General features: G+C 62.0%; 1 protein-coding gene across 1 annotated transcript in view; it reads right to left on the bottom strand.

The window, feature by feature from the left end:
* COL7A1 (collagen type VII alpha 1 chain) overlaps window positions 1-26,496 on the bottom strand; it is a 30,391-nt gene that overhangs the window by 3,530 nt on the left and 365 nt on the right. Inside the window, exons 2-107 of the mRNA XM_086368119.1 lie at window positions 25,979-26,159; window positions 25,163-25,322; window positions 24,984-25,077; window positions 24,731-24,892; window positions 24,398-24,558; window positions 24,187-24,316; window positions 23,968-24,084; window positions 23,718-23,864; window positions 23,515-23,631; window positions 23,290-23,439; window positions 23,076-23,198; window positions 22,290-22,433; window positions 22,073-22,198; window positions 21,824-21,967; window positions 21,117-21,236; window positions 20,817-20,960; window positions 20,351-20,476; window positions 20,104-20,250; window positions 19,727-19,849; window positions 19,216-19,362; window positions 18,827-18,961; window positions 18,595-18,741; window positions 18,376-18,512; window positions 17,965-18,091; window positions 17,733-17,879; window positions 17,473-17,645; window positions 17,339-17,374; window positions 17,228-17,254; window positions 17,089-17,133; window positions 16,953-17,015; window positions 16,486-16,557; window positions 16,355-16,390; window positions 16,177-16,212; window positions 15,925-15,996; window positions 15,750-15,827; window positions 15,500-15,526; window positions 15,364-15,417; window positions 15,159-15,221; window positions 15,004-15,063; window positions 14,851-14,886; window positions 14,437-14,472; window positions 14,322-14,357; window positions 13,936-13,980; window positions 13,820-13,855; window positions 13,667-13,699; window positions 13,321-13,353; window positions 13,102-13,155; window positions 12,968-13,027; window positions 12,836-12,871; window positions 12,658-12,738; window positions 12,524-12,559; window positions 12,286-12,330; window positions 12,033-12,104; window positions 11,751-11,795; window positions 11,476-11,502; window positions 11,272-11,301; window positions 11,063-11,143; window positions 10,952-10,987; window positions 10,833-10,868; window positions 10,658-10,738; window positions 10,394-10,429; window positions 9,929-9,991; window positions 9,799-9,843; window positions 9,160-9,195; window positions 9,051-9,086; window positions 8,844-8,939; window positions 8,697-8,732; window positions 8,575-8,610; window positions 8,419-8,466; window positions 8,060-8,095; window positions 7,809-7,931; window positions 7,524-7,724; window positions 7,391-7,426; window positions 7,257-7,310; window positions 7,020-7,088; window positions 6,901-6,945; window positions 6,723-6,785; window positions 6,530-6,574; window positions 6,191-6,226; window positions 6,029-6,064; window positions 5,849-5,893; window positions 5,606-5,638; window positions 5,466-5,528; window positions 5,337-5,372; window positions 5,177-5,257; window positions 4,975-5,043; window positions 4,797-4,832; window positions 4,677-4,718; window positions 4,479-4,523; window positions 4,339-4,383; window positions 3,740-3,775; window positions 3,596-3,655; window positions 3,347-3,454; window positions 3,096-3,167; window positions 2,961-2,996; window positions 2,609-2,668; window positions 2,442-2,486; window positions 2,179-2,214; window positions 2,031-2,066; window positions 1,902-1,958; window positions 1,704-1,775; window positions 1,115-1,186; window positions 850-885; window positions 506-586; window positions 204-257; window positions 65-118 (exon numbers count right to left, since the gene is read on the bottom strand). Coding sequence (XP_086224245.1) covers window positions 65-118; window positions 204-257; window positions 506-586; window positions 850-885; window positions 1,115-1,186; window positions 1,704-1,775; window positions 1,902-1,958; window positions 2,031-2,066; window positions 2,179-2,214; window positions 2,442-2,486; window positions 2,609-2,668; window positions 2,961-2,996; window positions 3,096-3,167; window positions 3,347-3,454; window positions 3,596-3,655; window positions 3,740-3,775; window positions 4,339-4,383; window positions 4,479-4,523; window positions 4,677-4,718; window positions 4,797-4,832; window positions 4,975-5,043; window positions 5,177-5,257; window positions 5,337-5,372; window positions 5,466-5,528; window positions 5,606-5,638; window positions 5,849-5,893; window positions 6,029-6,064; window positions 6,191-6,226; window positions 6,530-6,574; window positions 6,723-6,785; window positions 6,901-6,945; window positions 7,020-7,088; window positions 7,257-7,310; window positions 7,391-7,426; window positions 7,524-7,724; window positions 7,809-7,931; window positions 8,060-8,095; window positions 8,419-8,466; window positions 8,575-8,610; window positions 8,697-8,732; window positions 8,844-8,939; window positions 9,051-9,086; window positions 9,160-9,195; window positions 9,799-9,843; window positions 9,929-9,991; window positions 10,394-10,429; window positions 10,658-10,738; window positions 10,833-10,868; window positions 10,952-10,987; window positions 11,063-11,143; window positions 11,272-11,301; window positions 11,476-11,502; window positions 11,751-11,795; window positions 12,033-12,104; window positions 12,286-12,330; window positions 12,524-12,559; window positions 12,658-12,738; window positions 12,836-12,871; window positions 12,968-13,027; window positions 13,102-13,155; window positions 13,321-13,353; window positions 13,667-13,699; window positions 13,820-13,855; window positions 13,936-13,980; window positions 14,322-14,357; window positions 14,437-14,472; window positions 14,851-14,886; window positions 15,004-15,063; window positions 15,159-15,221; window positions 15,364-15,417; window positions 15,500-15,526; window positions 15,750-15,827; window positions 15,925-15,996; window positions 16,177-16,212; window positions 16,355-16,390; window positions 16,486-16,557; window positions 16,953-17,015; window positions 17,089-17,133; window positions 17,228-17,254; window positions 17,339-17,374; window positions 17,473-17,645; window positions 17,733-17,879; window positions 17,965-18,091; window positions 18,376-18,512; window positions 18,595-18,741; window positions 18,827-18,961; window positions 19,216-19,362; window positions 19,727-19,849; window positions 20,104-20,250; window positions 20,351-20,476; window positions 20,817-20,960; window positions 21,117-21,236; window positions 21,824-21,967; window positions 22,073-22,198; window positions 22,290-22,433; window positions 23,076-23,198; window positions 23,290-23,439; window positions 23,515-23,631; window positions 23,718-23,864; window positions 23,968-24,084; window positions 24,187-24,316; window positions 24,398-24,558; window positions 24,731-24,892; window positions 24,984-25,077; window positions 25,163-25,322; window positions 25,979-26,159 — 7,859 coding nt within the window. The remainder of the gene's footprint in view (window positions 1-64; window positions 119-203; window positions 258-505; window positions 587-849; window positions 886-1,114; window positions 1,187-1,703; window positions 1,776-1,901; window positions 1,959-2,030; window positions 2,067-2,178; window positions 2,215-2,441; window positions 2,487-2,608; window positions 2,669-2,960; window positions 2,997-3,095; window positions 3,168-3,346; window positions 3,455-3,595; window positions 3,656-3,739; window positions 3,776-4,338; window positions 4,384-4,478; window positions 4,524-4,676; window positions 4,719-4,796; window positions 4,833-4,974; window positions 5,044-5,176; window positions 5,258-5,336; window positions 5,373-5,465; window positions 5,529-5,605; window positions 5,639-5,848; window positions 5,894-6,028; window positions 6,065-6,190; window positions 6,227-6,529; window positions 6,575-6,722; window positions 6,786-6,900; window positions 6,946-7,019; window positions 7,089-7,256; window positions 7,311-7,390; window positions 7,427-7,523; window positions 7,725-7,808; window positions 7,932-8,059; window positions 8,096-8,418; window positions 8,467-8,574; window positions 8,611-8,696; window positions 8,733-8,843; window positions 8,940-9,050; window positions 9,087-9,159; window positions 9,196-9,798; window positions 9,844-9,928; window positions 9,992-10,393; window positions 10,430-10,657; window positions 10,739-10,832; window positions 10,869-10,951; window positions 10,988-11,062; window positions 11,144-11,271; window positions 11,302-11,475; window positions 11,503-11,750; window positions 11,796-12,032; window positions 12,105-12,285; window positions 12,331-12,523; window positions 12,560-12,657; window positions 12,739-12,835; window positions 12,872-12,967; window positions 13,028-13,101; window positions 13,156-13,320; window positions 13,354-13,666; window positions 13,700-13,819; window positions 13,856-13,935; window positions 13,981-14,321; window positions 14,358-14,436; window positions 14,473-14,850; window positions 14,887-15,003; window positions 15,064-15,158; window positions 15,222-15,363; window positions 15,418-15,499; window positions 15,527-15,749; window positions 15,828-15,924; window positions 15,997-16,176; window positions 16,213-16,354; window positions 16,391-16,485; window positions 16,558-16,952; window positions 17,016-17,088; window positions 17,134-17,227; window positions 17,255-17,338; window positions 17,375-17,472; window positions 17,646-17,732; window positions 17,880-17,964; window positions 18,092-18,375; window positions 18,513-18,594; window positions 18,742-18,826; window positions 18,962-19,215; window positions 19,363-19,726; window positions 19,850-20,103; window positions 20,251-20,350; window positions 20,477-20,816; window positions 20,961-21,116; window positions 21,237-21,823; window positions 21,968-22,072; window positions 22,199-22,289; window positions 22,434-23,075; window positions 23,199-23,289; window positions 23,440-23,514; window positions 23,632-23,717; window positions 23,865-23,967; window positions 24,085-24,186; window positions 24,317-24,397; window positions 24,559-24,730; window positions 24,893-24,983; window positions 25,078-25,162; window positions 25,323-25,978; window positions 26,160-26,496) is intronic.

Below are 26,496 nucleotides of genomic sequence, written 5' to 3'. Positions count from 1 at the left end.
GAAGACATTAGCCAATTCCTGGCCCACCCATCCGCTCCTCACTCTAGGGGTGCCCCACACTCACCAGCTCTCCTCTGCGTCCTGCCAGCCCTGGGCGGCCCGGGGGGCCGGCTTCTCCCTGCAGCGATCAGGTGGAAGGGTCAGCCTTAGGCCCCAGGCCCCGTAGACCCCACGTCCCCCAATATCCCTCATCACCCCTGTACCTTATCTCCCTTCTCTCCGTCGAGGCCACAGGCTCCCTTAATTCCCCGTTCACCCTGAAAGAAAAAAGAAGTAAGAAAGTGACCTCCTACATACCTCACCTATGACCCCTGACCCTGAAACCCCTCTCCAAACTGCCCTTAGGTACTCCAACCTCTGACCTTCCCACCTCTGACCTAACACCTCACGTTCAACCCTAGATACCACAGCATCTGACCCCAGATACCTGACCTCTGACCCTGGATACTTCACCCTCCAACATCAGGTCCTGATTATGGGGAAAAAAAGCCAGCCCCCTTCCCACCTTGAGGCCCCGGGGACCCATGAAGCCAACATCTCCTTTGTCTCCTCGGACACCAGGGACTCCGTCTTTTCCTGGGGATCCCTGTGGGAAAGGTGTTAATGAGGTCAGTGAGGGCTCAAAAGGAATCACTCTGGCTGTAACGGACAGGGAACACCACAGGGTAAGAATTGTCATGGGGGCCAGAGCCACTGGAAGGGCAGGGTTTTCCGCGGCGACGTGTGAGCCACCACAGGGGAGACTGTGAAGGTAGGGTCCCTGGACAACAGGAGAGTGCTGGTTCACTATAAGGTCAAAGGTCACCACACAGGGCTGGGGTCCCTGGTGGGGTGGCAGGGGCACCTTACCGGTTCGCCGGGGATCCCTGCGGCACCAGGCTCGCCCTGTGGGGAACGCAGGTGGGAGAGGGCAGCCCTTCAATGCCACTGTCCCCCGTGCTGGCCCATCTGCCACCCTCGGCAACTGCAGCCAGGGCCCGGTCTGCACACCAGCCCGTGTGAGTACGCATGGGGCCAACAGTGAGGGAGGCGGGAACCCTCCAGTGCTCAGGGGACACCCCGGACAGGCGGGCGTGACCCATGGCTCCGGGTCAGTGCCTGGGATGGGACTTGCCTTGGGTCCCGTGAGTCCGCGCGCTCCCAGCAGCCCTGCTGAGCCCTTGTCACCAGGCTCTCCCTTGGTGCCCTGCAGCAGTGACAGGAGAGGGCCACAATTAGGACCAGAGCAGGCTGCAGGCTCCCAGCAAGACCGGAACTTGCCAGTTGCTCGCACACAGGCCCCCAAGGCCCCTTCCCACCAGCCCACGCTCGTGGCTGGGACTGGAGACCCTGGCCGTGGGGTGGCTCATTTCTCACGCCGGAACCCCTGATTCCTGCCACTCCTCTTACCACTGGGCCCCAGCCCTACCTGGAGTACCCCTAACACCCAAGGAGCCCCCTTCCTGTTCCCACAGGGCTCCTACAGGGGCCACAGTCCAGACTGCCCTCCAACCTCACATCCAGGCCCTGGAGCCCCTCCCACAGAGCCCCCATCCTCTCAGCCGCCCCATAGTTGCTACAGCTGACAGAACCCCTTCCCCTCAGACCCCCAGAAATCCCTCTTCCATCCTCTGCTTCTGTCCTCACAGACCCTCCCCGGGGCCCTCCAGCTTGCAGGACCCCCTTCCTCACCCTGTATAAACAGCCCAACCTCATCCCCATACCTTCTCTCCAGGTTCCCCGCTGTCTCCCCGAGGTCCTTTGTCACCATCTATTCCCCGAGGCCCTCGTTCACCCTGGGTCAGGGCCAGAAATCAGGGTCAAGGGCTACAAGTCCCTTACCCTCTGAGGGTTTGAGATCTCAGATCCCCTGGTCCACCCCGCACAGGAGCCCCCCGAACACACGGGCCAGACCCACTCACCGAGTCCCCCTTGGCACCCCGTGGCCCCGGAGGCCCCAAAATCACAGCTGAGTCGCCCTGAGTGGACAGGGGGAAGTCAGAGGAGTGAGGAGCACCCTGAGCCCTGCCCTCCCTCGTGCCCACACTCACCTTGTCACCCTTCAGTCCTGAGGCACCAGCGTCACCCTGTCGGGTAGGAGAATGTGGGTCTCACTCCAGTAGTGAAGCCCCAGATCCTGAGTTATAACACCCGTCCCCGCCCACACTCACACCAGGGGCCTCTGCTCCACATCCTTACCTTCTCCCCACGTTCTCCCCGGATGCCTGGGGGGCCCTGCACGAGAGATGATAATGAGCTAAGGGAATCTGGGGGGACCAGTGGGCAGATGGCTCAGAGTGCAGGGGAGGACTGGAAGGCCCCGGGGAATGGGGGAGACAAGGGACCAGAGAGCAGATGTGGAGAAGCAGAGGGCAGCAGAGGCTGTGGAGACCCCCAAGGGCACAGAGGGCTCAGGCAGGGGACTGGGTCACGCCACTGCTCCTCTCCCCCAGGGGACCCACCGCAAGTCCTCGGGGTCCCTCCAGGCCGGGGCGGCCGTCTTCACCCTGGATGGTGACATTAGATTCAGTGACTCAGTAAGTTGGAAATCAGAGGCGAGAGCCATGAGGAAGGGAGTCCCAGTGCGGCTCCCTGCAGTAGCCACAGCCGCAGGACAGGACATACTCACCCGGACACCGGGCTCCCCACGCTCGCCTCGGGCCCCAGGCAGCCCTGCTCCAGTGTCCCCCTGGAGATCAACGGGACACCAGGGGTCAGTCAGGGGAACTGGTGGAGGGCAGAGAGTCACAGGAGGTGGGTGGGAGTTAGAGGGGATGACGGGTCAGTGGAGGCTGGAGGAGGGGACGAGTCAGCGGAGGCTGGAGTGGGGGACAGGTCAGCAGAGGCTGGAGGGGATGACAAGTCAGCGGAGGCTGGAGAGGGGGACAGGTCAGTGGAGGCTTGAGGGGAGGACGGGTCAGCGGAGGCTGGAGGCTGGAGGCGGTGGTGCAGGAGAGGGCCAGCAGCATTGTCACATCTACCTTGTCTCCTTTGAGTCCAGGGGCCCCAGGTACTCCCTGTGGGCAGCGAGATGAAGTCAGTCTGTGGCTCAGCCCCCAGCTAAGTCCCCAACACACAGCAATCAGAGACATGGGGCATTGGGGCGTTCCACTCACCGCTGACCCAGGTGGTCCAGGCGGCCCCAAGGGACCTGGGGCTCCCTCTCTCCCTGGGGCACCTGCCAAACCCTATGGTAAAAATGAGGCAAGAGAGGGGAAGGGAGATTGGGGAACCTTCCTCCCATGCTGTTCCCCCAAGAACAGGAGCCCCCTGGGCAGGGCTGGGTCCCCTCCTCTTCCTCACCCGCAACCAGATCCAGAGGTCCTGGGCCCACCAAATCCCTACACGCAGCCCTTGGCCCCCTTACCCGCTCTCCACTGGGGCCTGGCTGCCCCAGCTCTCCTCGAGGGCCTGTCTGACCGGGGAACCCCACAATACCAGGAGGTCCGGGGGATCCGGGGGGCCCTGAGTCTCCCTGGAACAGAGATAGCAAAGGGAGGAATGGCCCTAACAGGACCCCTTCCCAGGACTAGCCCCTGAAGACCCTCTTCCTCCCACCTCCAGGCCCCCCACCCCACCTTCTGCCCCCACCACTAGGCACGGGGTACGGTTTTACCTTTAGACCTGGAGGGCCAACTGGCCCAGGGGGCCCCTGGACCCCAACTCCTGGGTCACCCTTCAAGGCAAAGAGGAGTCAGATTAGGCTCAGGGTGTCTCGGGATGATGACCCCCCATCGGGAATGCCTTAGGGCACATATACCTTGTAACCTTTGGGTCCTGGAGCCCCCTTCTGACCCTAAGAGAAAACGAAGTAAACAGCACTTGAGAGCAGGAACACGAACCCAGAGCTCAGGTATGGTCCCAAAACATTCCCAGGGGAGCTTGGAGGTGACCACAGGCATTTGGGACCAGGGATGTGAGTGCAGGTACATGGGAGTGTGGACAGAGGCGGGATCTCAGATGTGTCCCAGTCCAGGGAGCTTAGCAATGACCACAGATATGACCACAAACATGACCACGACATGACCACAGACAGGAGCTTGGATACGGGAGCAGAGCCAGGTCGGGGGAAGGGGCAGCACCAATACATGACCAAGGAGGGGCCACAGAACTCCCACAGGCCCCGAGACCAGGAGAGGAGACCAGAGCACGCGTGCTCACAAGAGAGGGCCGGGAGACCTAGGAGGAGCACGTGCAAGCCAGGAGATTCGACCCCCCTGTGCTCCGGGAGCAGGACCCCGAGTGCTGGAACGTTTGGCCAGGCTCAAGTTCAGAGGTGCCCAGCCCCGGGAATGTTCCCTCACGTGCACGACTACACTCCTCAACCTGGACTCGGACTCGCCCGGACCCCAGACTCACATCTTCGCCAGGGTCTCCAGGCTCCCCCGCACGGCCAGCTTCACCCTGCATAGACAGTGGGGTGAGGGTGAGGGTGTGTGGCCACCCAACCGTACCCCTCCCTGCCCAATGCTCAGACCCTGGGGCCAGGCCCACCTCACCTTCTCGCCCCGCGGCCCCGGCAGTCCTCGGTCACCCTTGGCTCCCTGCGGATACAGGGGTCAGGAGGACACATGGGTGTCAGGGTCCCAGACAGCAGAGACTCAAAGAAGGAGCAGGAGGCCAGGCCGGGTGGGGCGTATCATGGAACGTGAGGGTCACGGGGTGGGTGACCTGTGTGCTGGGGGTTCCACACTCACCGGCTCTCCCACCAGGTCTCCAGCAAGGGCTCCAGGGGCGCCCTGATGAGAGAGAAAGGTCAGTGGGATTCCTCAGCCCTCACCCCCGCCCCCCCCGCCCAGGGCCTCCCCCACACTCACCTTCTCTCCCTTTGCTCCAGGGGGCCCGACCACAGCCTGCGGGGAATGCCTGGTGAGTCACCCCACTTCCTGCCACCTCCCCACCCCTACCCCGCTGTCCAGATGGGAGGGACAGACTAAGCCTGGGGGCTGGGCAGAGGAGCTGATGTGGAAGCTGGGGGTCAGGAGCAAAGATCACCTGTCCAGGGGTCCCCATGGGTCCCGGCTCTCCTTTAGGTCCGACAGGGCCTGGCAGACCTGGTGACCCCTATGGCAGAACAGCGGGCAGAGGTCAGTGCCTCTCCCTCCGCTACCCCTGCCTCCCAGCCCTTCTCTCCCTGCGGGCACGTGGTTGCACAGCCCCCATTGCAGGCCCGCAGCGAGCTCCTCTGAACACACACCGGCACGCCGGGGGCTCCTCTGTCTCCATCTTTCCCAGTGGCACCATCACGACCCGGCGCTCCCGGCTTTCCCGTCTCCCCCTGAGAGGGAAGAGCTCTGTCAGGGGCCTGCCCGCTGACTCCCGAGCCCCAGAGCCCGGCCCTGACCCCCAGGACTCACCACTTGTCCAGGCAAACCCGGTGCCCCTTGAGGACCCTGTGGGGAACAAGTCGGATGTGAGAGGGACATGGAGAGCAGGGGACCCAGAAGGGCAGGGACTTCGTGTGTCCCCACAGGGGCCTCACTCACCACCAGGCCTGAAGGGCCAGGGGGCCCGGGAAGTCCCACGGCTCCAGTAGGTCCAGGCAGGCCCTGGAGGAAGCGGGAGTTGAGGGCAGTGCCAACCCCGCCCAGCTCCCTGTGACTTCCCCATGGGCTGGGCCACTCACCCGTCCTGGTGGTCCTGTCTCTCCGGGCTCCCCCTGCCAAAAACACAGACACTGAATGAGCTGACAGATGGACCAGAGGCCCCTCAGCCCCAGTCCACAAGCGGAGCCCGCATGGACGGGGCACCTTGGTGCTCAGCGGGGCAGTGACGTCCCCGGAGGCTGGCAGACATTGTCCTGGTGCAGGCAGGCTGCTCTGAGTCCCTGCCTCCTTCCAGCCTCACACCCACACATGCCTATACTCACCTTTAGGCCAGAAGGTCCCTGGGGTCCCGCAGGGCCAGCAAGACCCTATAAAAAAATATCAAGGGCAAGAAACAGGGGTCCGAGTTGCACCTGGACTTACGGACTAACACAAGTTTTCCACCCGATGTGGGGACTGATGCCTGTCCCATGCCCACCAGGCGGTGCTTCCCCACCACTCACCGGGGCCCCGGGTGGTCCAGGGTCTCCATGGCCGCCCTGTGGGAGACAGACAGAGCCAAATTGGGGGCAGGGAGTCAGTCCTACCCTTCCAGGGAAACTGAGGCAGGACTGCCCATTGTAGGGGGTGCCATTAGGAAGGGAGCAGGATTCTGGGGTACTCACCGCCGGGCCAGGGGTCCCCCGTGGACCTTGCAGACCCTGTATAGAGAAGGGAGCTGCTAAGCCTCAATCTGGCCTCCCGTGGGAGACCTTTGCCTGGAGGCCCCACCTCTGGACCCTCACCCCTCCCAGGAACAAGTCACCGTGTACCCATGAACTGTCCCTCATGGACAGTACACATGGGCCTGTGCACACACACAGCCATCAGACATGTGCGCTTGGACCTGGGCAACCAGGCACACCCCATCACTGGACACAGGTGACCTGCATGCAGGGCCAGCACACCGCAAAAGGGTGACTGTGCCCCAGAACTCGGCCCAGGCTGTTCCTGCTTCCACTCACCGGCTTCCCCTCGGGCCCAGCCACGCCGCGCTCTCCTGGCAGACCCTAGAGAGAACGTGTTTATGGCCACACCGTCTCGTCCCCCATCCCAGCTTCCCCTGAGACAGTCCCGGGCAGAGCAGACTCCAGCCCAGATGACACAAGTGAGAGCCGTGCACTTGCACGCACGTGGCACTGTGGGGCAAGGACTCACCGGGCTGCCATTCGGACCCCTCTGTCCAGGCTCTCCCCGGTCGCCCTTGATACCCGGCTCACCCTGCAAGCGGAGTGTCGGACCCTGAGCATCACTGCCGGGTGCCCACGCACACACCACCCCGGCACGCCCCCTGCGGAGGAGGGGAACAGCGTGGTGGGATGACAGGAGGTCTCACCCTGTCTCCTTTGGGGCCTCGGTCGCCATCACTGCCTGGATCCCCCTGTGGGAATGACATGTCACCCAGGCCCTGGTGCCACAGCAGGGGTGGCCCCCAGGCTGAGCCCGCACACGGACCTTAGCACCCTTGAATCCAGGGGGTCCTTGTTCTCTAGAGAGCCCAGAACCTGGCTCGTCCACGGCCACCTACAAGCCACAGGATTATAGGGCAGAGCTGTGCTGTCACAGCGGCAGGAACAGGTCGTCCCAAAAGGTTGTGGGTTCCGAGTCACCGCACGGAGCTTCTGGGGCCCAAGCTCCCAGTGGCCTCTTGGTGACAGCAGTCACAGGCTTGGGCAGAGCTGGGGTGATCACCTTGGGGCCTGGGGGTCCTGGGGGTCCAGGGAGGCCAGGAAGGCCGTCTCTGCCCTGCAGAGAAGAAGGAAATGGGTGGCCATCCCAGCACAGCCTGCAGCCAGTCCCGCCCGGTGAAGCCCCGCCCAGCTCACCTGTTCTCCACGTTCTCCTTTCTCTCCCCGTTCTCCCTGAAAAGCAGATACCAAGGTGGGGGGTATGCCCATGGGGAGTCTGGCTCCCCCTGACCCCACTCCCCCGGCCACTCCCACCAGCCCCCAGGCTCACCCTCTCTCCGGGTCTTCCGGCCTCCCCCACACTCCCAGCTGGGCCAGGGAGCCCAGGGATACCAGGCTTCCCAGGCTCCCCGGCAAGGCCGGTAGGTCCAGGAAGGCCCCTCTCCCCCAGGGCCAGGCCAGGTGGCCCCTGAGGGCCGGGGTCTCCACGATCTCCCTTTGGTCCACGTTCTCCAGAAAAGCCGATGGGGCCCTGGAGGAGCAGAACAGTACATGCTGGTGGTCACCGACACCGTCCACGGAACAGCCCCTCCCCGCTTGAGTACCCAGCACACACCTCCTTGCCTGGGGGGCCCCGCTCGCCTGGGTCCCCCTTGGGGCCGCGACGCCGTTCAGGCGTGGGCAGGAAGCCACCAGAGCTTTCTTCCCAGGTCTCCACGATCTCCCGCAGGGCAGATGTCTGGGTGACATGCAGGGTCAGAAGAGGAAGGCCAAGGCTGCAGCCACCCATGCCCTGGCCAGCCCTGGGGGCATTATGTGTCCTGTGGGGCTCCCCGCGGCCCCTATGTCCAGCCCCCATCAACCTACCTTGATGCCAATATTTTCCAGCAACCGCTCTGCATTCTGGGGACACAAACTGGATGAGGGGATGCCCACAGAAGAAAAGGCCCCACATTGCCCCCCAAAACAGCCTCTATACCCTCGTCCCCTGGCTTCCTGCCTAGAGGACCCTTTAGCCCTTGGCTGGGGTGACTGGAGGCCACTGGAAGCCCCTCCCTGGCATGTCCCATCACCCAGGTTCCCGTCCATGTAGCCCACAGGAATCCCAACAGGGCAGGGGCCCGAGCATATAGGACAGCACGTGTGGCTGCAAGCGGAAGGGGGCGGAGGCGGCCCCCACAGACATGCGTGGAACAGTCAAGGACCATGTCCCAGGCTTCACTCACCACCAGGCTCCCAGGCTCTCCTCTCAGGCCACGCTCTCCTGGGAGGCCCTGGAGACACCAAGAGGTAAGCTGCTGGACCCAGCCTGGGGTGCAGCATGTGGGTGCATGTGTGGGTGCTATGGCTACCGGGGCAAGTGAAAGAGGTGGGGGCCTCACCTGCTCCCCTCTGGGTCCAGTCTCCCCACGGTCACCCTGAGAAGAAGAACGACTGGTGGGAAAATGCCCCCACTCTGGGTAGCCCGCCCACCGTACCCCTCACCTAGCATCCGCACACTCACCTTGGGGCCTGAACTCCCCGGGACGCCAGGGAAGCCCTGAGATATGACAGAACACAAAGAGGTCACGGGGGATCACGGCCTCCAGGGGTGGCAACCTAAGGTCCCCGTCGATTGCTCCCAAGTCCTGGAACTACCCCAGATACTCACCTGCCCGGGAGGGCCGACCTGCCCCGGGAGGCCCGGGGGGCCCTGGAGTCCAGGGCTACCAGGAGCTCCACGCTCACCCTTGGGGCCGTCACGACCCTGTGGAGGATGCAGCCAGCATCAGGACCCTGAGACCCCAGGAGGGAGTGGGGTCACGTATCACAGGGCCAGGGTCAGGGGTCAGAGATTGCAGAAGACGCCAACACTCACTTCTCTCCCAGGGGCGCCTGAATCTCCCTTCTCTCCCTAAGGAAGACAAGGCTGCTTCAGACCCGGCCCCAGTCTGAGCCAGAGCAGAATCCACGCGAGGGCAACTCACCTTCCTCCCGTCTTCTCCAGGGTCCCCGGGTTCTCCCTGCAGGCAGAGGACGCACATCAGATCCAACAGAGTTAGGAACTGTCCGTGTGTCTCGCTGTCTGTTGGCAAATCCTGTGTGTACCTCGCTCCGTGTGGCCATATGTATACGAGTGAGTGTGGATGCAAATGCATATGTCGGGATGTCGCCACGTGTATCGCCCCTCAGAGCCTTGGCAGTGGGTCCACACCCCCACAGAGGTCCACGTGCAGCCTGGGGCCTGTCACAGCACGCATCCGAGTGTGGCTGCGGGGTCTGTGTGTCTGTGTCCTCAGTGCCCCTGAAACGGGGCCTCACACCTGTGTGCCTGCACCTCTCCATCTGTGTCTGTGCCCTTCGCCTGTGCCCGTGGCCATGGTTATTTTAGCCTGAGTTGGTCCATCCAGGCACAGGTTGGCATGTCCACCTAACTGTGTCTGTGAGGCTGCCTCTGTGTGTGCGTGGACATGTGTTTCCAGACGTGTCTGTGTGTGTGGGTTAGGTACACGGGTGTCACTGCACATCAGCCTGTATCTACGTGTGTGCCCCTTGTGTGTCGAACATCTGGGCTGTGTCCAGGTGCTAGCATTTTTTTGGAGGTTTCCCTGTGTCTAGACACTCACGTTTTTCCCATTCAGGCCAGGCTTGCCATCCTCGCCCGGCTTTCCCTGTGGGAAGAGATCATTGGTCAGAAGTCAGGGTTGGGGTGAGGGCAGGAAGGGGGCAAAAGGCTACCATGAAAGTGGGACTCACCGGTGCTCCGGGGGGACCAGCAGGGCCAGGGGGGCCCTGTTCTCCTCGAAGGCCCGGAAGTCCCTGGAAAAAGTCTTTGCTAGGATTGAGAGGGTCGCTGAGATATCCCCTGGGGCACATCCATGGACTTGGAGGACCCCACTAAAAACCTCCTCCAAGGTGGAGATCCCCCCCAGAATTGGGAGGTACCATTGAGGTCCCAAGGCTGAGACTCAATAGGGTAGGGTGTCCTCTGCTGAAACTCCCAAGGGAAGAAGCCTCAGGTTTGGGGGGTCCTACTATAGGCCCCAAGGCAGAGAAGACTGGAAAGCAGAACTCTGCTCAAACCTGCCTGCCAGGGGACCGGGACCCTACCAAGGACAGGACTGGACCAATGCCCCTACTGCCAGTAACTATGACAACCAGGCTACAGTTTATGCTGGACCCCTGAGCTGCCCTCCATCCTAACATCCCCCCCTTACTTACGTCTCTCCCTGGGTCTCCGGCCTTGCCCATGGCACCCTGAAGAGAGACTCAAGTCAGGGAGTCTGCAGTGGTCATGGGGTCAGGGGCACTGTCCTCTGACAGGGCCACTAGTTCCTGTGAACCCCCCAGCCAGGTGGGGTACTAGGAGACACAGATAACCTAGCTGGCCCCAGAGCTCATCAAGACCCACAAGGCTCCGGAGACTGGGGCCATACGAAGGGACAAGGGAAGAGACACAGCCACGCAGTGACCGCCACAACTCACATTCGGCCCAGGGGGACCAGAGGCTCCCGGTTTCCCATCCAGCCCACTGCGGCCATCCAGGCCAGGAGGGCCCCGGTCGCCCTGGGGAAAACAGAATGAGTAGTAAGAGGCCTCGGAGGATGAGATGGATCTGAGAGCCCAGGCTCATAGTCGGAAACCCTCCACACCCTCTCACCTTTTCTCCTGCTGGGCCTCGAACACCTGGGTCCCCCTGAAGGGAACAAGGTCACAAGGTCAGTGAGAGGAGAGGGCAAGAGGGACACTTAGGCTGATGGTACCAAGTGCATCACTCACCTGTGGGCCTGGAGGCCCCCGAAGTCCACTGACGCCCTGAGGGCGGGAGAGGAAGAAATCAGAGCAGGGTTTCCCAGGCCCACGCGACCCCTTGGGACCAGCCACACTCACCCTCTCCCCAGAAGCTCCAGGGGGGCCAGGGTCGCCCTTGGGTCCTCGTGGACCCTCCTGTCCTCGGTCCCCAGGCTCTCCCTGTGGCAGAGACGAGCGTGTTGAGGGAACAGCACTGGGGCCACAGGCGCGCCTGGGGCAGAACCAGTCATGGGGGCGCTGGAATGCCTCGCCACGCTACAGCCTCACTCCACCCCAGAGCCTGGTACCTTCTCTCCGGCTCCAAGTCCCACGTCCACCTGTGGGGGAATGGCCAGTGAGAAGAACAGTCCAACTAGGGGAAGAGGAGCGGGTGAGGACCAGTGAAGACATCCAGGGGCAGTGGGGAAAGTGGGAGTCAGTGAAAGGGATGTGTGGGGCCAGTAGGGGCAGGTGGGGGAGATGACAGAGGATCAGACCGAGTCAGCTCTTACCAGCCGTCCAGGGGCTCCTGGGGGACCCTAGGGAAGGAAATAACTGTAGTCAACAGGAACTCTGGGGCCCCACGGGGTAGCTCAGATCTGCCCCAAGCTCACCTCTGCTTCCAAATTCCCTGCACCTCAATGCCAAGCCCCAGAAGCCAGATCAGGCCTGGGGATGACCACCAGGGCTCCTGATCTTGATCTCCAGGCCCTTAGCGGAGGTGCTCACCAGACAGAGCACCGCAACCCTCCATCCCCTCTGTGCCCGCAACACCAGCACTACTCACTGGCTCCCCACGGTCACCCTTGGGTCCAGACGGTCCAGGGCTCCCCTGCAGAGGCAGAGGGTCAGGGTCAGTGAGGAGGGTCGGCAGTCTGGGGGGCTTTGGAAACACCCGAGGGACTCATGGGGATCCTTGTGGCCTTTGAGGGTTGTGATGAGGGGTCACAGGAAATCACTGTGAGGGTTGGGCATTGCAGGGTTGGGGTGGCAGGGTCAGAGGCTGGGAGCTGGATGGTTGGAGATGGAAGCTGAGGTTAGAGTTCAGGGGTCAGAGGTCATGACTCACATTTCGTCCTTCCTCTCCAGGATCTCCCTGGTCTCCCTTCTCACCCACAGGCCCCCGAGCTCCAGGCGCTCCCTGAGAAGAATAGCTGGTGTGAGACGGACCCTCCCCATCCCAGGATTTTGCAGATCACCCCATGACCTCCATACTGCCCCGGGTTCTCCATCACCCCGAAACCATGTCAGAGTTTCCCATCCCCTTTGTTCCCGCCTCCTCTAATGCAGATCCCCCCTTACGTCTCCCTGCAAAGCCTCACCCGAAGGCCACGCTCGCCAGCTTTTCCAGGCAAACCTGGGTCACCCTGGTGGTGGAGAGAAGCCCGTATCAAATAGATGAGTTAGGCTCAAACTAACTCAGAGAGGGGCGGCCAAACGGGCCTGGGTACTGACTGGACAGGAGGCAGGAGGATGAATGGGATAACCTGGTGGAGCCCACCCCCCAGGATTCCCACTCAAGGACAAAGGATCAGAAACCACAGTGGGAAGGAGTCTCACCGGGGGACCGTCATCACCCTTCTCTCCAACTTCACCCTGTGAGACATGAGGGTCAGTCCTGATCCCCAACTCCCACGGGTGCCAGCATACTCTACTCCACACCCCCCAGCACTCCCCCAGTCCAGTCCTCTCACGTCTCGTCCTCGGGGGCCGACGGGTCCTGGGGAACCGGGCCGCCCAGGGTCTCCCTTCTCTCCAGGGGGTCCTGAGTCGCCCTGCAAAGGAGGAGAGAATGACGCTGCACGTATAGCCAGACCTTGAGGGGAGGGGACCCCAGAAACCTTGATGGTACCCGAGGTCACAGGCACTCACCGGGGGTCCTGCTCTGCCAGTGAGGCCAATGGGACCCTGCAGGGCATGGGGAGGAGGGACAGGACTTAGTTGGGGCTCCCAGGCACCATCCCATCTCTTTCTGTCACATTCCCCTTCCCCACATTTACGCACTCGGCCTCCAGGGTCTCCCTTGGGGCCAGGGTCTCCAGGAAGAGCCAAGCCAGGTGAGCCCTGTGGAAGGAAGGATCAGAAGTCAGGGGACACAACTGTCACCTGCCCGACCCCCTAACACTTCCCACACTTACCTGTTCCCCTTTGAATCCGGTAGCTCCTTTGGGCCCGGGGGGGCCCATATCTCCCTGGAGGTGACAAAGACGATCAGCCTCAGCCCCAGGCTCCATGAGCCCCACTACCCAACAATCATGCCACAACTGTCATGACCTCCAGGGGCCCTGCTTGAGGCGTGCCCTGTGACCTTGATCTCAACCCTGTAACAGCTGCCCTTCACTTCTCGCCAGACATACCTTCTCTCCTTTAGCTCCAGCACCCCCAGGTCCCTGAAAACAAACAGGACAGACATGGCTTGGCCAAGGGATCATAGTACGACAGCCCTGATTGGGGTTGGGGGTACATATGAAACCGGAAGTCTCTGCCCAGAGGTTACAGGGTCACCACTGGGAGCAGGGCAGGGGTTACACGGGGCTCATGGCCTGTATGATGGTCATGGGGGTCACAGCATCACAGCCAGGAGTTGGAAGGTTTGTTACAGCATCAGTCACAGAGCTCTGAGCCCACAGTGCTGGTTTCCCGGTGGGTTACAGCGCTCAAGGGGCTGTGCTGTGATCAGAGACCCACCCTCCCTTCACTTACCACTGCGGGGTCTCCAGGCCGACCAGGCTCCCCCTGTGGACAGAGGATAGCAACAGGGCTAGGTCAGGGACCCACATGGGAACTCAAAGGCCCAGGGTCCCACCTGCCACAATCCCTAGTATAGGGGGGACTGACTCCCAGCCCATGACCCACCTTCTCTCCTCGGCGGCCGGTCGGTCCTGGTGGCCCCTGCACATGGAGAAAGCGTGAGCCCAGGATGGGGAGGAACACATAAAGCCCCACTCCTGGGCCCACAGTCACAGACTTACTTCAGGACCCTCGGGCCCAGGTTGTCCAGCAACTCCTGGCAGCCCCTGGGGAAGAGAAGCAGAAATGCTGACCCAGGTGGGGCAGGTGAGAGTAGAGGGATGATGGCAGAGAAGGGCTGGAGGTTCAGGACGGGGGTCCCAGAAGATCAGGATTGAGGTCAGCAGGAAGACAGAGACCAGGTCAGTGGAAGTCAAGGCCAGTTCAGCAGGGTCAGAGATATAAAAGCAGGTCCCTGAGGTTGAGGGTTAGAGCCTGCAGCAACAGAGATTAGAAGTCATGTGAGGAGTGGTGGAAGGTCAGGGGCAATGGAGGTCAAGGGCAAGAAGCCAGAACCAGGAGGGGTAGGGAGCCAAGGTCAGCTGGCACGGGGGGTCAGTAGGCTCACCTGTGGTCCCACTGGGCCAGGCGATCCACGTTCACCCTGATGGAACAGAATGGGTCAGAACCAAGTCTGCCCCAGACCCTGCAGGGCCCTGAGAGACCCCCCAGGGTGCACTGACCTTCTCTCCAGCGGCCCCTGTTAGTCCTCGGTCACCCTGAGGAGAGAGACAGGAAAAGGGCCTTCACTGCTGAAGCCCAGATGAGGTGTCTCAGGCTCCAGTCATCCACCCCTGAAACGCAACCTCTGACCTGGAGAGAACTCTCACCTCCGTCCTCTGCATCCCCTAATCCTGCAGGGGTCCCAGCGTGTCACCCCTCATACCTGACCTCCCCACAGGGCATGTTTTTTGTTTTTTCTTTTAAGTAATTTCGGTCTTTATTTAATTTGTTACAATATTGCTTCCCTTGTTTTATGATCTCTTTTTTTGGCCATGGAGCATGTGAGGTCTTGGCTCCCTGATCAAAGCTGCACCCGCTGTATTGGAAGCTCGGAGTTTTAACCACTGGGCCCCCAGGGAAGTCCTGGCACTTACTTTGGGGCCAGCATCTCCAGGAAGTCCCCGAAGGCCCTGAAAGGGGTTCAGAGATTTGGGTTTGGTAATAAGGATGGAGTAGAGGGTTGATGGCTGAGGCTAAGGGCTTGGGCCTTGCCCACCACACTCAGAACCCCTAGGCCCCACACTCACCCGCTCACCCGGAATTCCGGGTTGTCCTGGGAGGCCCGGGGCTCCATCTTCACAGTCACCCTGAAGGAGGAACAGATGGTAAAAGAGCCTGCTCCCTGCACTCGGACGCCTCCCTCTACCCGAGAACTGCGACACCAACAGGTCGCGTCTCCCACCTTTTCTCCTTTCTCTCCAGGGGGGCCAACTGAGCCTTGGGGTCCGGGGCTTCCAGGAAGACCCTAGGAGGAAGTGAGGAAAAACTGAGAGCCGAAAACTGGCCCAGCACTGCCCTCCCACTGCCCCAGCAGAGCCCTTGGCTCCTCTATCCACACCTCAAGTGTGGCCCCCGGGGTCCCCAGCAGAGCCTCAGAGCTCCCTCACCGGCAGCCCAGGCTCGCCCAGAGCAGCAGTGCCGTCACCTGGTCCAGGGGGGCCCTGGGAAGGAACAGCAGGTCGGGGGATGGCCAGGGGCAATCAGGTTCCATGCCACCCCCAGCCTAACGTGCCCCTTGCTTACCTGCTCCCCACGATCGCCTTTCTCACCCTGGAAGAGAGATTATGACCCATGACCACACCTCTGCTTCCCAAGATCCCAGGAGGAATGGGCGTCTTGTGGTCAAAGTGGGTTACAAAGGTCACGGAGGACCTGAGGAGTCACGGGCGGGGGGTGGCCAAGAGGGCCTATGGGCTCAGAGTGACCAGTAGGGGTAGTGTGGGCTCAAATGAGGTCACCAGGTCACTGGGTCACATGATGGTCATGCTGTCACCTTCACAGCTGTTCCAGGAAATCCCGGGGGACCCCGGGGTCCCGGGTCCCCCAACGGCCCACGAGATCCAGGGGGACCCTGATGGAAGAGACAAGGTATAAAGCACAATCCCATAGACCCCCATTCTCTCCCACCCCCCCGTAGGTTCCCCCCACCACCATGCTCTAGAACTTACCGGAGGTCCAGGGTCCCCTTTCTGCCCAGGAAGCCCTGGGCCCTCGCCTCCAATGACTTGTCCAGGCTCTCCCTGCAGGATAGAGAACAGCAGGCAGGATTCAGGGTATGGGAACCCTGAGGTGGGAGAAGCCCCAGAGGTCCCCAGCTATTCCTCATGATGCCTTAGGCCCTGCACAGTGTCAGGCTGGGGGGCAACTCTGCTCCCCCCAGGACATCCAGCTTGGTTCCCTCCCCTCCGTCCTTCACCTACCGGCTCCCCCTTTGGGCCTCGAGGTCCTCGCTCTCCCTGAGGGCAAAAGAGCAAAGGGTGATGTCTGATCTCAGCGCATTTCAGTTTGGGCCCCCACAGGCCAATCCCACTCCACCACCCCGGGTCCCCACACCGCAGAAAGAGCTCTGGGAAAACGCCAAGAGGGAGAAAAACTTACTGGTTCTCCACGAGGGCCGGCCCACCCTGGGGAGCCCTATAAACAGAAGCCAGAGTCAGAACAGTCAGACCACCTCACCCACTCAAGCAAAGCGTCCCATCATGTGAACTGCGAGGGCAAGGCTTACTCACCTTCGGACCAGGGGCTCCAGGAGTCCCAGGGCGGCCAGGGCTGCCTGGAGGCCCATCTGCCCCAGGGAAGCCCTAAGGAGACAAAGAGGTCAGAGCAGGAAGGGACCCTCCCTCAGTGCCCCTGGTTCGCTGGAGGGGTGCTGACTGACTGTTCTTCACCTGGACCCCTCACCCCACAGGCTCAAGTGCTGTTGGGGATGGAGCCGTGGGGCCAAGATGCTGCCCCTGAGCTGAAGGGAGCCAAACCCCAGGCACAGGGGCAGTGATGAGGCCAGGGCCTTCCGTGCCTTGAGGACTTCGAACTTCCACCCAGGCTCTCCGGGGCCCTCGAAACCCCACTGGCCCCCTCCACTTCAGACCCTTCCCCAAAGTCTCTGCCGCAGTCTATCACATTCACTTAGGCTTCCAGAAATACTCTGAAGCTTCGAGGATTGTCTTAGGGGAACCTCAGTGGTCTCTACACTCACCCTCTCGCCCTTCGCAGAAGCACTTCCAGGAGGTCCCTGGGGGCCAGGAGCACCAATCCTGCCCTGCGAGGAGAGAGCAGGTGAGGGGACACTTCGCTACTCGGGGTGTAGACGACAGGCGTGGGGAGGCACTCACCGGGAGGCCGGGGGGGCCAGGAGGCCCGGCTTGTCCTTTCAGGCCCTAGGAAAGGTGATCAGTGAGTCCTCTGCTGCTGGCCTCCCCTGCCCCACTGGGACCCCCAACCCATTCTCTACCCCCCATCGGAGCCACTCACCATCTGTCCGGGTTCCCCCTTCTGGCCCTGGGGAAAGACAAGTCGAGTGAGGGTCAGAGTGGCTTGCCCCAAGAGTGGCCCTCACTCACACTCTCAACCCTGGACACTCACCTTTGGACAATGCACTGAGCAAGGCTCTGGCTGTGGCTGTGGATACAGGGTCTCCTTGAGGTCAGGCAGTTCAACCCAGAGCCCCCAGACCCATTCTTCTCCACCACCTAGTCCCCCAGATGCCCCTTCCAAACCTGCGTGGTCAAGGCTGTCTGACACAGGGCTGCTGCCAGACTACTGACGGCCCGCTCCAAGCTCAGACCATCATCCACGGCGAAGAAGGTCTGGGAAGGGTCCATGCCAGGCACCAAGCGACGCAGCTGCTCTGGGTCAGCTCCTGCCAGCCCCAGCATCATCACTCTGAGCCCTAAGGAGTGGTCCAGCAGCCTTCATGATGACCCTGCCGGGGCCAAGGCTGCTCCCAGGTGCCATTCCCACCAGCCCTGGTCCTCACCAGCAGCCTGGGCCTCACGGATAGAGTTGAAGATGTCACCTCTCAAGGGCTCATCCACCAGGAGAACCATCACCCCCGGCACATGCCGGCGGCGTCCAGGCGCATCTGGTGCCAGCAGGTATCTGTGGGCTGTAACCACGGCTGTGCCTGGGAGAAAGGACATGTCAGAACCCAGGGGCACCGAGCTCCCCAAGGGAGAGCCCCGAGAGTCCATGTCCATTGGAGTCCTTACCCAGGTTGTTCCCACTTGGGTCCGTGTAGGGGATGTTGCGGATCTTCTGCAGGATGACGCCAAGGTCATGGGAGCTGTTCAGCGACAACAGTGGGGAGGGCCGGTGACTGTAGGACAGGAGGCCGACCTAGGGTGGGCAGACACGGAGCCTGGAGAGGATGACCCAGCAGGGAGAGGGGACACAGAGCCTGGGGGGGTGGGTGGGACACAGAGCCCAACATGTGTAAGTAAACCTGCGCTATGGGGCGCTCAGCGGTGATGGCAGGATGTGGAGTCGACCAGCTAGTGAGGCGACCTGGAGCCTGCGGAAGGGCTGGGAGAAAACCTGGACCGCTGGCAGGGCAGGGAAATGGTGTCGGGGCCAGGGGTGGGCAGAGACAGGCCGGAATCCGGCTGCCTCTGGGGCCAAACCTGGACGGCCTGTGGCCCGAGAGGCCCGAGTGCAGACACCAGGTGCTCCAGGGCTCGCTTCACAGCCTCCGAGCGATGAGCATTGTCTCGAGTGGCGTGCACCAGGAACACCACATCCATCAGGCCGCGGGGACATGCTGCAGGAAAGGGGGCTAAGTTTCTGAGGAGCCCAGCCCATCCAGCTGTTCTGGTGGGCCCCTCCTGCGGTGCCCACCCTACCTGGGCTCTGTGTGATAGAGGCTTCAGGACCGCGTACACCGTCCCGGACAGGAGTTAGGGAGAAGAGGTAGGAGATGCCCAGCTCTAGGCCTGTCACCCGCTGGGAACTTGAGGTCCCCGGAAGTGTCTGTGAGGCCCCAGGCAGTTCTGCGGAGGACAGAACTCAGTTAAACAGGATGCCTTCCATGGAGCCCCCACTGCCAACCTGCCCCAACCCAGGCCTCCCCTTCACCTTGGCCAGGGCCTCTGAGAGGCCGCCAGGATAGGATGTAGCTGGATACCCCAGACACTGGGGTCCAGTCCAGAGTCACTGAGTCGACTGACGTGTCCACCACACGCAGTTGAGTGCTTGGGACACGAGGTGACTCTGGAGGAGGAATCAAAGACCAGGGATCAGAGTCTATGTCCTGAGAACCCAGAGAGATCTAAGGAGACCCTGGGGCAGATTCAGCTTGGTGAGGGAAGTGTCACCGGAAGTCATGCTGGGATCACCCCAGGTTAAGAATGGTAGAGGGGGCTACAGGAATCACTCAGAGTCATGGGGTGCAGGAAGTCAGGGTAGGTCATCAGGGTAGGAAGTCGGGGTAGAGGTGTAGGTCATCAGTACAGGTAGGAGCACACCAGTGTATGCAGTCACTTCCGAGGGGGGCCCTTCTCCAGCCGTCCCCAAGACGCTCAGCCATATGCGGTAGTGGGTCGCTGGCTCCAGCCCATCCAGGTCATAGCTGCTGACTTCCGGCCCCAGGACTCGGGACTGTTCCTGGCCACCTGGGGCAGGCGTGAGAGTGGAGGTTGGAGGCATGTAGGAGGATGCTACATGCTGGCATTAATGGGCATGTCCACCTCACTGACCCTCATTTACCTTACTGACCATGACCCCCGCCAGCCTCACTGACTGACTCTGCAATTGGGGTCTACCTCCTGACTGTGATCCTCATTCTCGCTGACTCTGCTGAATGACCCTCACTGATCCCACACACCCAAGTGACTGATGCCAGGTATCTTCAGCAATCCCGCAGACCCCCCCACTGACAATCCGTGCCCGCTCTCACGGATTTCACGGACCCCACTCCCAGCCCCTCCCCCACTGATCCCTAACTCCGCCACCCCCCCCACCGGGGGTAACTCTCACCCTCAGGTCGCCAACGCAGACGGAAGCCGCGTGCACCAGGCACCGGCTGCCAGTGCAGCCTCAGTGAGTGCTCCCCTCGCTGCTCCACGCGAAGTGTCTCCAGGGCTGGAGGAGCCTCCGGAGCTAGAGGAAAATAAAGCACGCCCATCAGGGAGGCTCCGCCCCACCCCGATCTGTGCCAATCCCAGGCCAACCCTGGAAGACGCACCGCCCCCAATAGGCCCCAGGATCCAGGCTGCATCCCGCCTCCCCCAGAAGACCCCACCCCCACAGGTTCACGATGACCAATCCCTGGTCCCTTTTCTATTCCCGAGCACAAACCCCGCCCCCAAGCCCTGGAGGAAGCCAAGGCTCGCCCCAGCCCAAGCTCTGCCTACGGGTGGTGATGACAATGGAGACAGGCGCGCCCTCGCGGTCCCCTATGAGTGCGGTCACTCTCACTGAATAACTGACTCCGCCTTCGAGGCCCCGTATTTCTGCGGAGTCCGTGTTTCCTGGGAGAATCTGCTGTCTTGTGGGGCCACCTGGCCAGGTGAGCATAGGGTAGCAGTCAGAGATAGAGGAGGCAGGCCAGAGGGGGCAATCCCAGCCAGGAAGGGCAAGTGCAGGATCAGGGAACCATACCCTCACTCCGGCCCCAGGCCAGTCTGTAGGCTGTGGCTCCAGGGACCCCCACCCAGGTGACCCGCAGAACGTCACTGGAAGCATTATGGATCTGCAGCTTCGACACACTGCCCACGGGCCGAGGGTCTGGGGGCAGAGGCAGGGAAAAGGGTCACTGGAGAGCTGGCAGAGAAGTGGGTGGCGGAACAGGCATTGAGACCTTCCTCAGTGCAGGAAGGGCTATCTGAAGCTCAGTGTGAGGTGAGTGTGACAGGTCAGTGTAGGCAGCTCCTGAGAGGGAGGAGCTCAGTGGGGCGCAGCCAGGAGGTCACTGTGCATGGCCTGCTAGTCAGTATGGGGCAGGTCAGTGTGGGGAGAGAAGCCACGGCGGGTCAGTGATGGAGTGGGCAGCTGGAGCACTCAGGAATACACAGCAGGACAGGCTAGTCAGTGACTTGTGGTTAACAGCTGGCCAGGGTCCACCTACCAGTTCTCACAACCGCAGAGGCAGGCGTCCCGTCCACACCAGCCACACGGGCCCACACACGCACAGTGTACTCAGTATCTGGCTCCAGTCCATCCAGCTCGGCCACCGTGGCCTCCCCAGAAACCAACTGGGATTTCTCTGGGCCTAGGAGTGAGGATGAGTGTAGCCCTAGGACTATCCTGACTCTGACCCCCAATGTTCCACCTGGACCCCTAAGAAACCCCCTGCTCCCATTCCACCCAGACCTGCCCCACCCCAACCTCCAAAACCTCTGTTCCTTTCCCAATCCCTGGTCCCCACCTCGGCCTGAGCGCCAGGAGACCCTGTACCCTGTGGCACCAGGAACCCGGTTCCAGGTGATGGTGACAGATGAGCTGCTGACTCGAGTCACATGGACCGATCTCACTGGGCCCAAGGGATCTGGAGGGGAGAGGCAATGGGGGAGTCTGATGGAAGAGGCAGCGGAGGGTCTGATAGGGGAGGTGTTGGGTATCTATCTACTAGAGGAAAGCAATGGGAGTCTAACCGGAGGCAGGGATTTGACAGCGGAAGGCAGTGGGTGGGTCAGATGGGGAAGGAGAGGGGTTCGGACAGAAGGGACAGTGGAAATCTGAGGCGGCAGCGGACAGGAATCTGGGAGACCAGAGCATCTGACAGAGAAGGTAACAGGGTTCTGGTGGAGGTATTAGGAGTAGAAAGTATATAAGTCTAAGAGGAGGGTCAGAGCTAGCAGAAAACAGGCAATGTGGTCTGAGAGGTGAAGAGGTGGGAACCTGAGGGCAAGAAGAGCAGGGTGTTGAGAGAGAGGCAGAGGAATCTGAAGAAGGCAGGGACTTCGGGGGAGCCAAGGGAGACTGAGGGGGGAGCAGGGCCTCTGGGGGAGGAGGCAGTGGGGATCTAAAGCGGGAGACTGGAGTTCTGTGGAGAAGCAAGGGTCTGAGAGGGAAGCCATGGGGTCTGACAGAGCACTGGAGAGAGAGCGCCAGGGGGCTGGGTCAGGCCCTGACCGGTTCGAGCCACGATGACCGCAGGAGGGCCCTCCTCTCTTCCTCGCAGCGCCGACACGGCCACCTGGTAGGAGGTCCCAGGTCTCAGCCCCACAATGTCGGTGGCAGTAGAGTCTGAAGGAACTGTCTGGCTGGACTCCAGACCTAGTGTCAGAGGGAAGTGCTGGCACACATGGCCCCTGCCTGCCCTTGGGCCCCCACATCCTGATCGTCCCCCACTGACAGCCCTCCCACCCCCCGCCCGCTGACCATTGTCCGTCCTCCAGCTAATCCGAAATCCGCTGGCTCCAGGAACTGGTCCCCAGGCCACCCTCACTCGCGTTGCGTCCGATGCCATGACCCGCAGCCCTGGGATGGCCAGTGGGGGTTCTGGCTCTGGGAGTTAAAGACAGAGGTCAGGGATTAAAACCAGGACCCCAGAGTGAGTCAGGCAGCTGTCCCCCCGGCCCTCGCGTGCCACGCTCACCCCGGCGGACAGTGAGGATGCTGGCAGCGCCTTCCCGGCCGCCTACTCGCGCTGACACCCGCACTGTGTAGCTGAGCCCAGCCCGGACGTCATCCAAGTCAAAGGCCGTCTGACTCCCAGGAAGCACCAGGCTCCGCTCAACCCCTACGAGAGAAGGTAGGACAGGCAGGCAGGGGTCAGTGAGGGATGGGGGCGGGGGACAAAGGCGGTCAGTGATGGACAGAGATACAGGGCGAAAAGGGTCAGTGAGGGATGGGATGTGGGACAGAAATGGGTGAGATGTAAGGACAGGGGATAAAAGGAGTCATGAGGGTCAGCGACACAGGAAAAACAGGCCTGTGATGAATGGAGATAGTGATGGGAGGGAGCAGACAGGGACATAAGATGCAGGATGTCAGAAGTTGGTGGATGGCAATGTGAGCTGACAGGTCATTAATAATGATGTCGGGTCGGTACTGGACGGGGGCAGGGGAGGACAGTGGTCCCAGCTAAGCTTATAGAAGGGCAGGGGTTGAGCTCGTGGTTGTGGAGAAGATGAAAGCCATGGTCAGGGATGTGGGGTGAGGAGTGGAGACAGATCCAGGTGCAGAGCTAGGCAGGGGCAGGACAGGGGTAAGACAGGCCCCGTGACAGGTGTGGCTTCGGGGCCTTCTTGGGAGATGGATGGACAAGGAGACAGGAGGAGGCGGTAGAGCCCCAGGAGTGGAAAGGGATGCAGTAAGAGTGCAGTCAGACCCCGAGGGCTGGAACTTCAGGGTCTGCACAGTCTGGCGGTGTCTTCCTCACCCTGGGCGCTGCGCACACTGATGCGATACTCGGTGGCGCCGGGAACTGGGCTCCAGGACACTCGCACACGCTGCCCAGGCAGCTCGGTGGCCTGGAGGGCTGTGACGGGGCCCACGGGCAGCTCTGGACCGGCAAGAGAGCACCACGTGAGAGGCGGCCTGGGACATCCCTCCTCCCGTCCCTGCTCACCTGACCGTGCCCACAGGGTCCTCACCAGTGGGGACCACGGTCGCTGGGGTGGCCACCTCACGGCCCTCTAGCAGCGTGTAGAGAGTGAGGCGGTACTCGGTGCCTGGCTGCAGCCCATCCAACTGGTAGCGGGTCACGTCAGAGGGCAGCACCACCTTCTGTGGCACCTCTAAGCCTGCAGGAGGACGGGGTTAGGCCAGCCGAGGCCAGGCCTCTACCCCACCTGCCCACCCCGGCCTCCTGCACGGACCGCTCTCACGCCGCCATTCCAGCCGGTAGCCACGGGCCTCAGGCACCAGGTTCCAGGAGAGGAGGATGGACGTGGGGCCCAGGATGACAGGACGCAGGGTCTGCTCGACGGACGTGTCTGCCGGGGGCACGTGGGACATCAGTGGTCCTCTGTGCCCGGCCAACCTGCCCACCCAGCCTGAAGGAAGCACCCAGCCCTCTCACCAGTGCGGGCAGTCAGGGAGGTGGCTGGCCCCACGCTCCGGCCAAGCAGGGCACTCACGGTCACCTCGTAGTCGGTGCCAGGCTGCAGGTCCCTCAGCAACACTGACCCCTGCCCAGAGCCCAGCTCCTGCTGCTGTGTGGCCCCACCTGCCCGGAGGGCACAGAAGGGTCAGTGGGTCTTGCAGACTCAGGACCCCACCGTTCTGTCTGAGGCGCAAGGACTCCCTTCCTCCCACAGCACCTCACTCACCCCTGACGACCCGCCACGTCACCCGGTAGCCAGTGGCACCTGGCACACTCTGCCAGGCCACCAGGAGGCTGTGGGCTGTGGTGTTCTGGATGGTCACTTCTGGCCCCTCCAGAGCAGCTAGGGGAAGGTCCCATTGGGGATTAGTGAGTCCAGAGCAGAGAAGGGTTACAGGGGTGGGTGATTGGGCGAGTGAGGTCAGAGGTTAGCAAAACTGCTCACTGGTCCTAGCGGTCCCGCTCACGGCCTCCCCGATGCTGTTGGCGTAGAGGGCGACCACTGTCACTTGGTACTCAGTCAGTGGCCGGAGACCCTGCAGCTGCACGCTGGTCTCACCAGCTGGGACGCTCACCTGTGATGCCCAGGATCAGAGGTCACTCCATCTTGCCCAGCTAAGCCCCAGCCCTCCACCTCCCACTGCCGACAACCTTACCTCCCGCAGCTCGCTCGGCAATGGCTGTCCCAGCCCTGTCAGGGGTGCGTACTGGACCTTGTAGCCAGTCACGGGGCCACTGGCCGCTGTCCACTGGACTCTCAAGGACTGACTGCCCGGCTCAAGCAGCAGGTCTCGTGGACCAGAGGTCGAGTCGTCGGCTGGGGAAGGGGGCAGTCAGGCAACCAGGCAAGAGAATCAGGGGTCAGCACTAAGGGTGCAGGGTCAGCACCAGGGTCAAAGGTTAGGAGCACACGGGATGGAATTGGCATGGCCACGTTGGGGTTTGGGCCGGGGTTCAGGTCAGGGCACCCAGAGTGAGCGGGAACTCACGGGGCAGGGTCACGGGCACACCACCCGCAGTTGTGCACACCCTCCGGGAAACCAGAGGCAGGAGCGTCCTCAAGATGCTGAAGTCATTGACGAAGAAGAAGAAGTCACTGGTCGGCTGTGAGGCAATTCGCTTCAGCTCCTCGGGGTCGGCATTCTTGATGCCTGAGGTGACGCCCAGTCAGGGCTCAGCTGCCCACATGCCCTCTGACTTGCCCCTGCCCCAGCTGACCCGTCACCCCAGCATGGTGCTCACCCACAGCAAACAGCTTGACTCCCTGCCCCTTCAACCTCTGGGCAGCTGTGTCCACCATGTCCTGGGACTTCCCATCTGTGATGAGGATACAGACCTGGGGCAGGGCAGGGTCAAGTCAGGACTGCCTCAGACCCTTCACATGGGGTCACCCTGGAAGGCAGGGCAGGGTGAGAGATCACCTTGGGGACACCAGGTCGGGCCAGCTGGGGCAGGAAGACGCGGTCAGCCACGTGGAGAATCGCAGCCCCTGTGCGCGTGTTGCCCCCCTTGTAGCTGAGCTCTCGGATGGCACGGATCACATCTCCGCCTGAGCCAAGTGCATCCAGGTCAAATTCTGTCCTGTGGGGAGGCGGGTGGCAGCAGGCTAGGGACAAGAACCTGTGCTGGCCTTGGCCTCTCAGAGGTCTCTAGGGTGAGGGTGGTGAGTTATCAGGCCCCCTTGAGGGTCCTCTCCGTTCTCTGATTCTGTGATTCCCTCCATCCCTGAAGCTCCCAAGCCAACAAAGTGATTAGGTGCCTCTCTGTGTCCTGCCTGGGGCTGGGCTTGAGCAGGCCTGGCCCCAGTGGGGCTCCCAGGCTCAGGGGCCGGGATGTCTGTTTAATTAAATAATGGTAGGAGGAAGGGCCCTGTTGTACGGAGGTGGACACTGGCCAGACAGGGAGGCCCTCTGCTGAATGAGAGGCTGACGGGCATCAGGAGGCTAGAACATGGGGAATCCAGCAGACCCAGGCCATCTCAAGCCCCTGGCCTCCCCCACAGGCTCTCCATCTCCAGATCAGAAAACAGAGCCCCTGACTTTGGCAGGAGCCAGTGGGGAGCCGGGTCTCAGGTGTCAGGGCTCCACCTGGGAGATCCCTGCTTCTTAAAAGGATGCCTTGGACGGTGGAAGGAGGGGACCCCCTGGATTCCCTAAAACCTGACCCAGGGGCTTGGAGCTCTCTGCTTCTGACTGGGGGAAGATTCCTCGTGGGTCCAGTTGTGGGGGTCCACTGACCGTGGGTCGTCGCTGTACTGCACGGCCGCGAAGCGCACACCCTGTGCCCCAGCTGCCCCGGAGAAGGGCAGCACCAGCCCCTCAAGGAAACCCCGCACTTCGCGGAAGTTGCTTCGGCCGATGGACGAGGAGCCGTCAAGGAGGAACACGATGTCAGCGGCGTAGAGGCGCGTGCAGCTCACTGTGGCCGGCAAGAGTCATCAGGATTTCTTCCTGGAGCCCACCTACCCTCTCCCCTCACAGTGGTCCCCTGGGGCTGGGGAGGGGGCGGGTGGGCCTCATCCACTGTGCAAACCGGCCCAGGCTGGCTTGGGCCTGGGAGCGGTGGAGGGAGCAGAGGTGGAGCCCGGAGCGGACTCTCCCGCGGAGGATTGGTGGGGAGGCAGAGTCGCTGGTGCGGGGGTGAATCAGGGACTGAGGTTGGCCTCTGGGGACCAGCGCAGACTGTCATAGGGGTAGGGGACCCACGGACATCTGGATGCAGTTGGGGAGACGCAGCGTGGATCGCGGAGGGTTTG

Source organism: Bos grunniens, chromosome 22 (genome assembly GCF_055505025.1).
Source record: "Bos grunniens cultivar Pamir isolate PY7600 chromosome 22, Bosgru_T2T1.0, whole genome shotgun sequence".
NCBI classification, from domain to species: domain Eukaryota; kingdom Metazoa; phylum Chordata; class Mammalia; order Artiodactyla; family Bovidae; genus Bos; species Bos grunniens.
The sequence above is the reverse complement of the archived record's forward strand: the minus strand, read 5'-3'. Positions and strand labels throughout refer to the sequence as shown.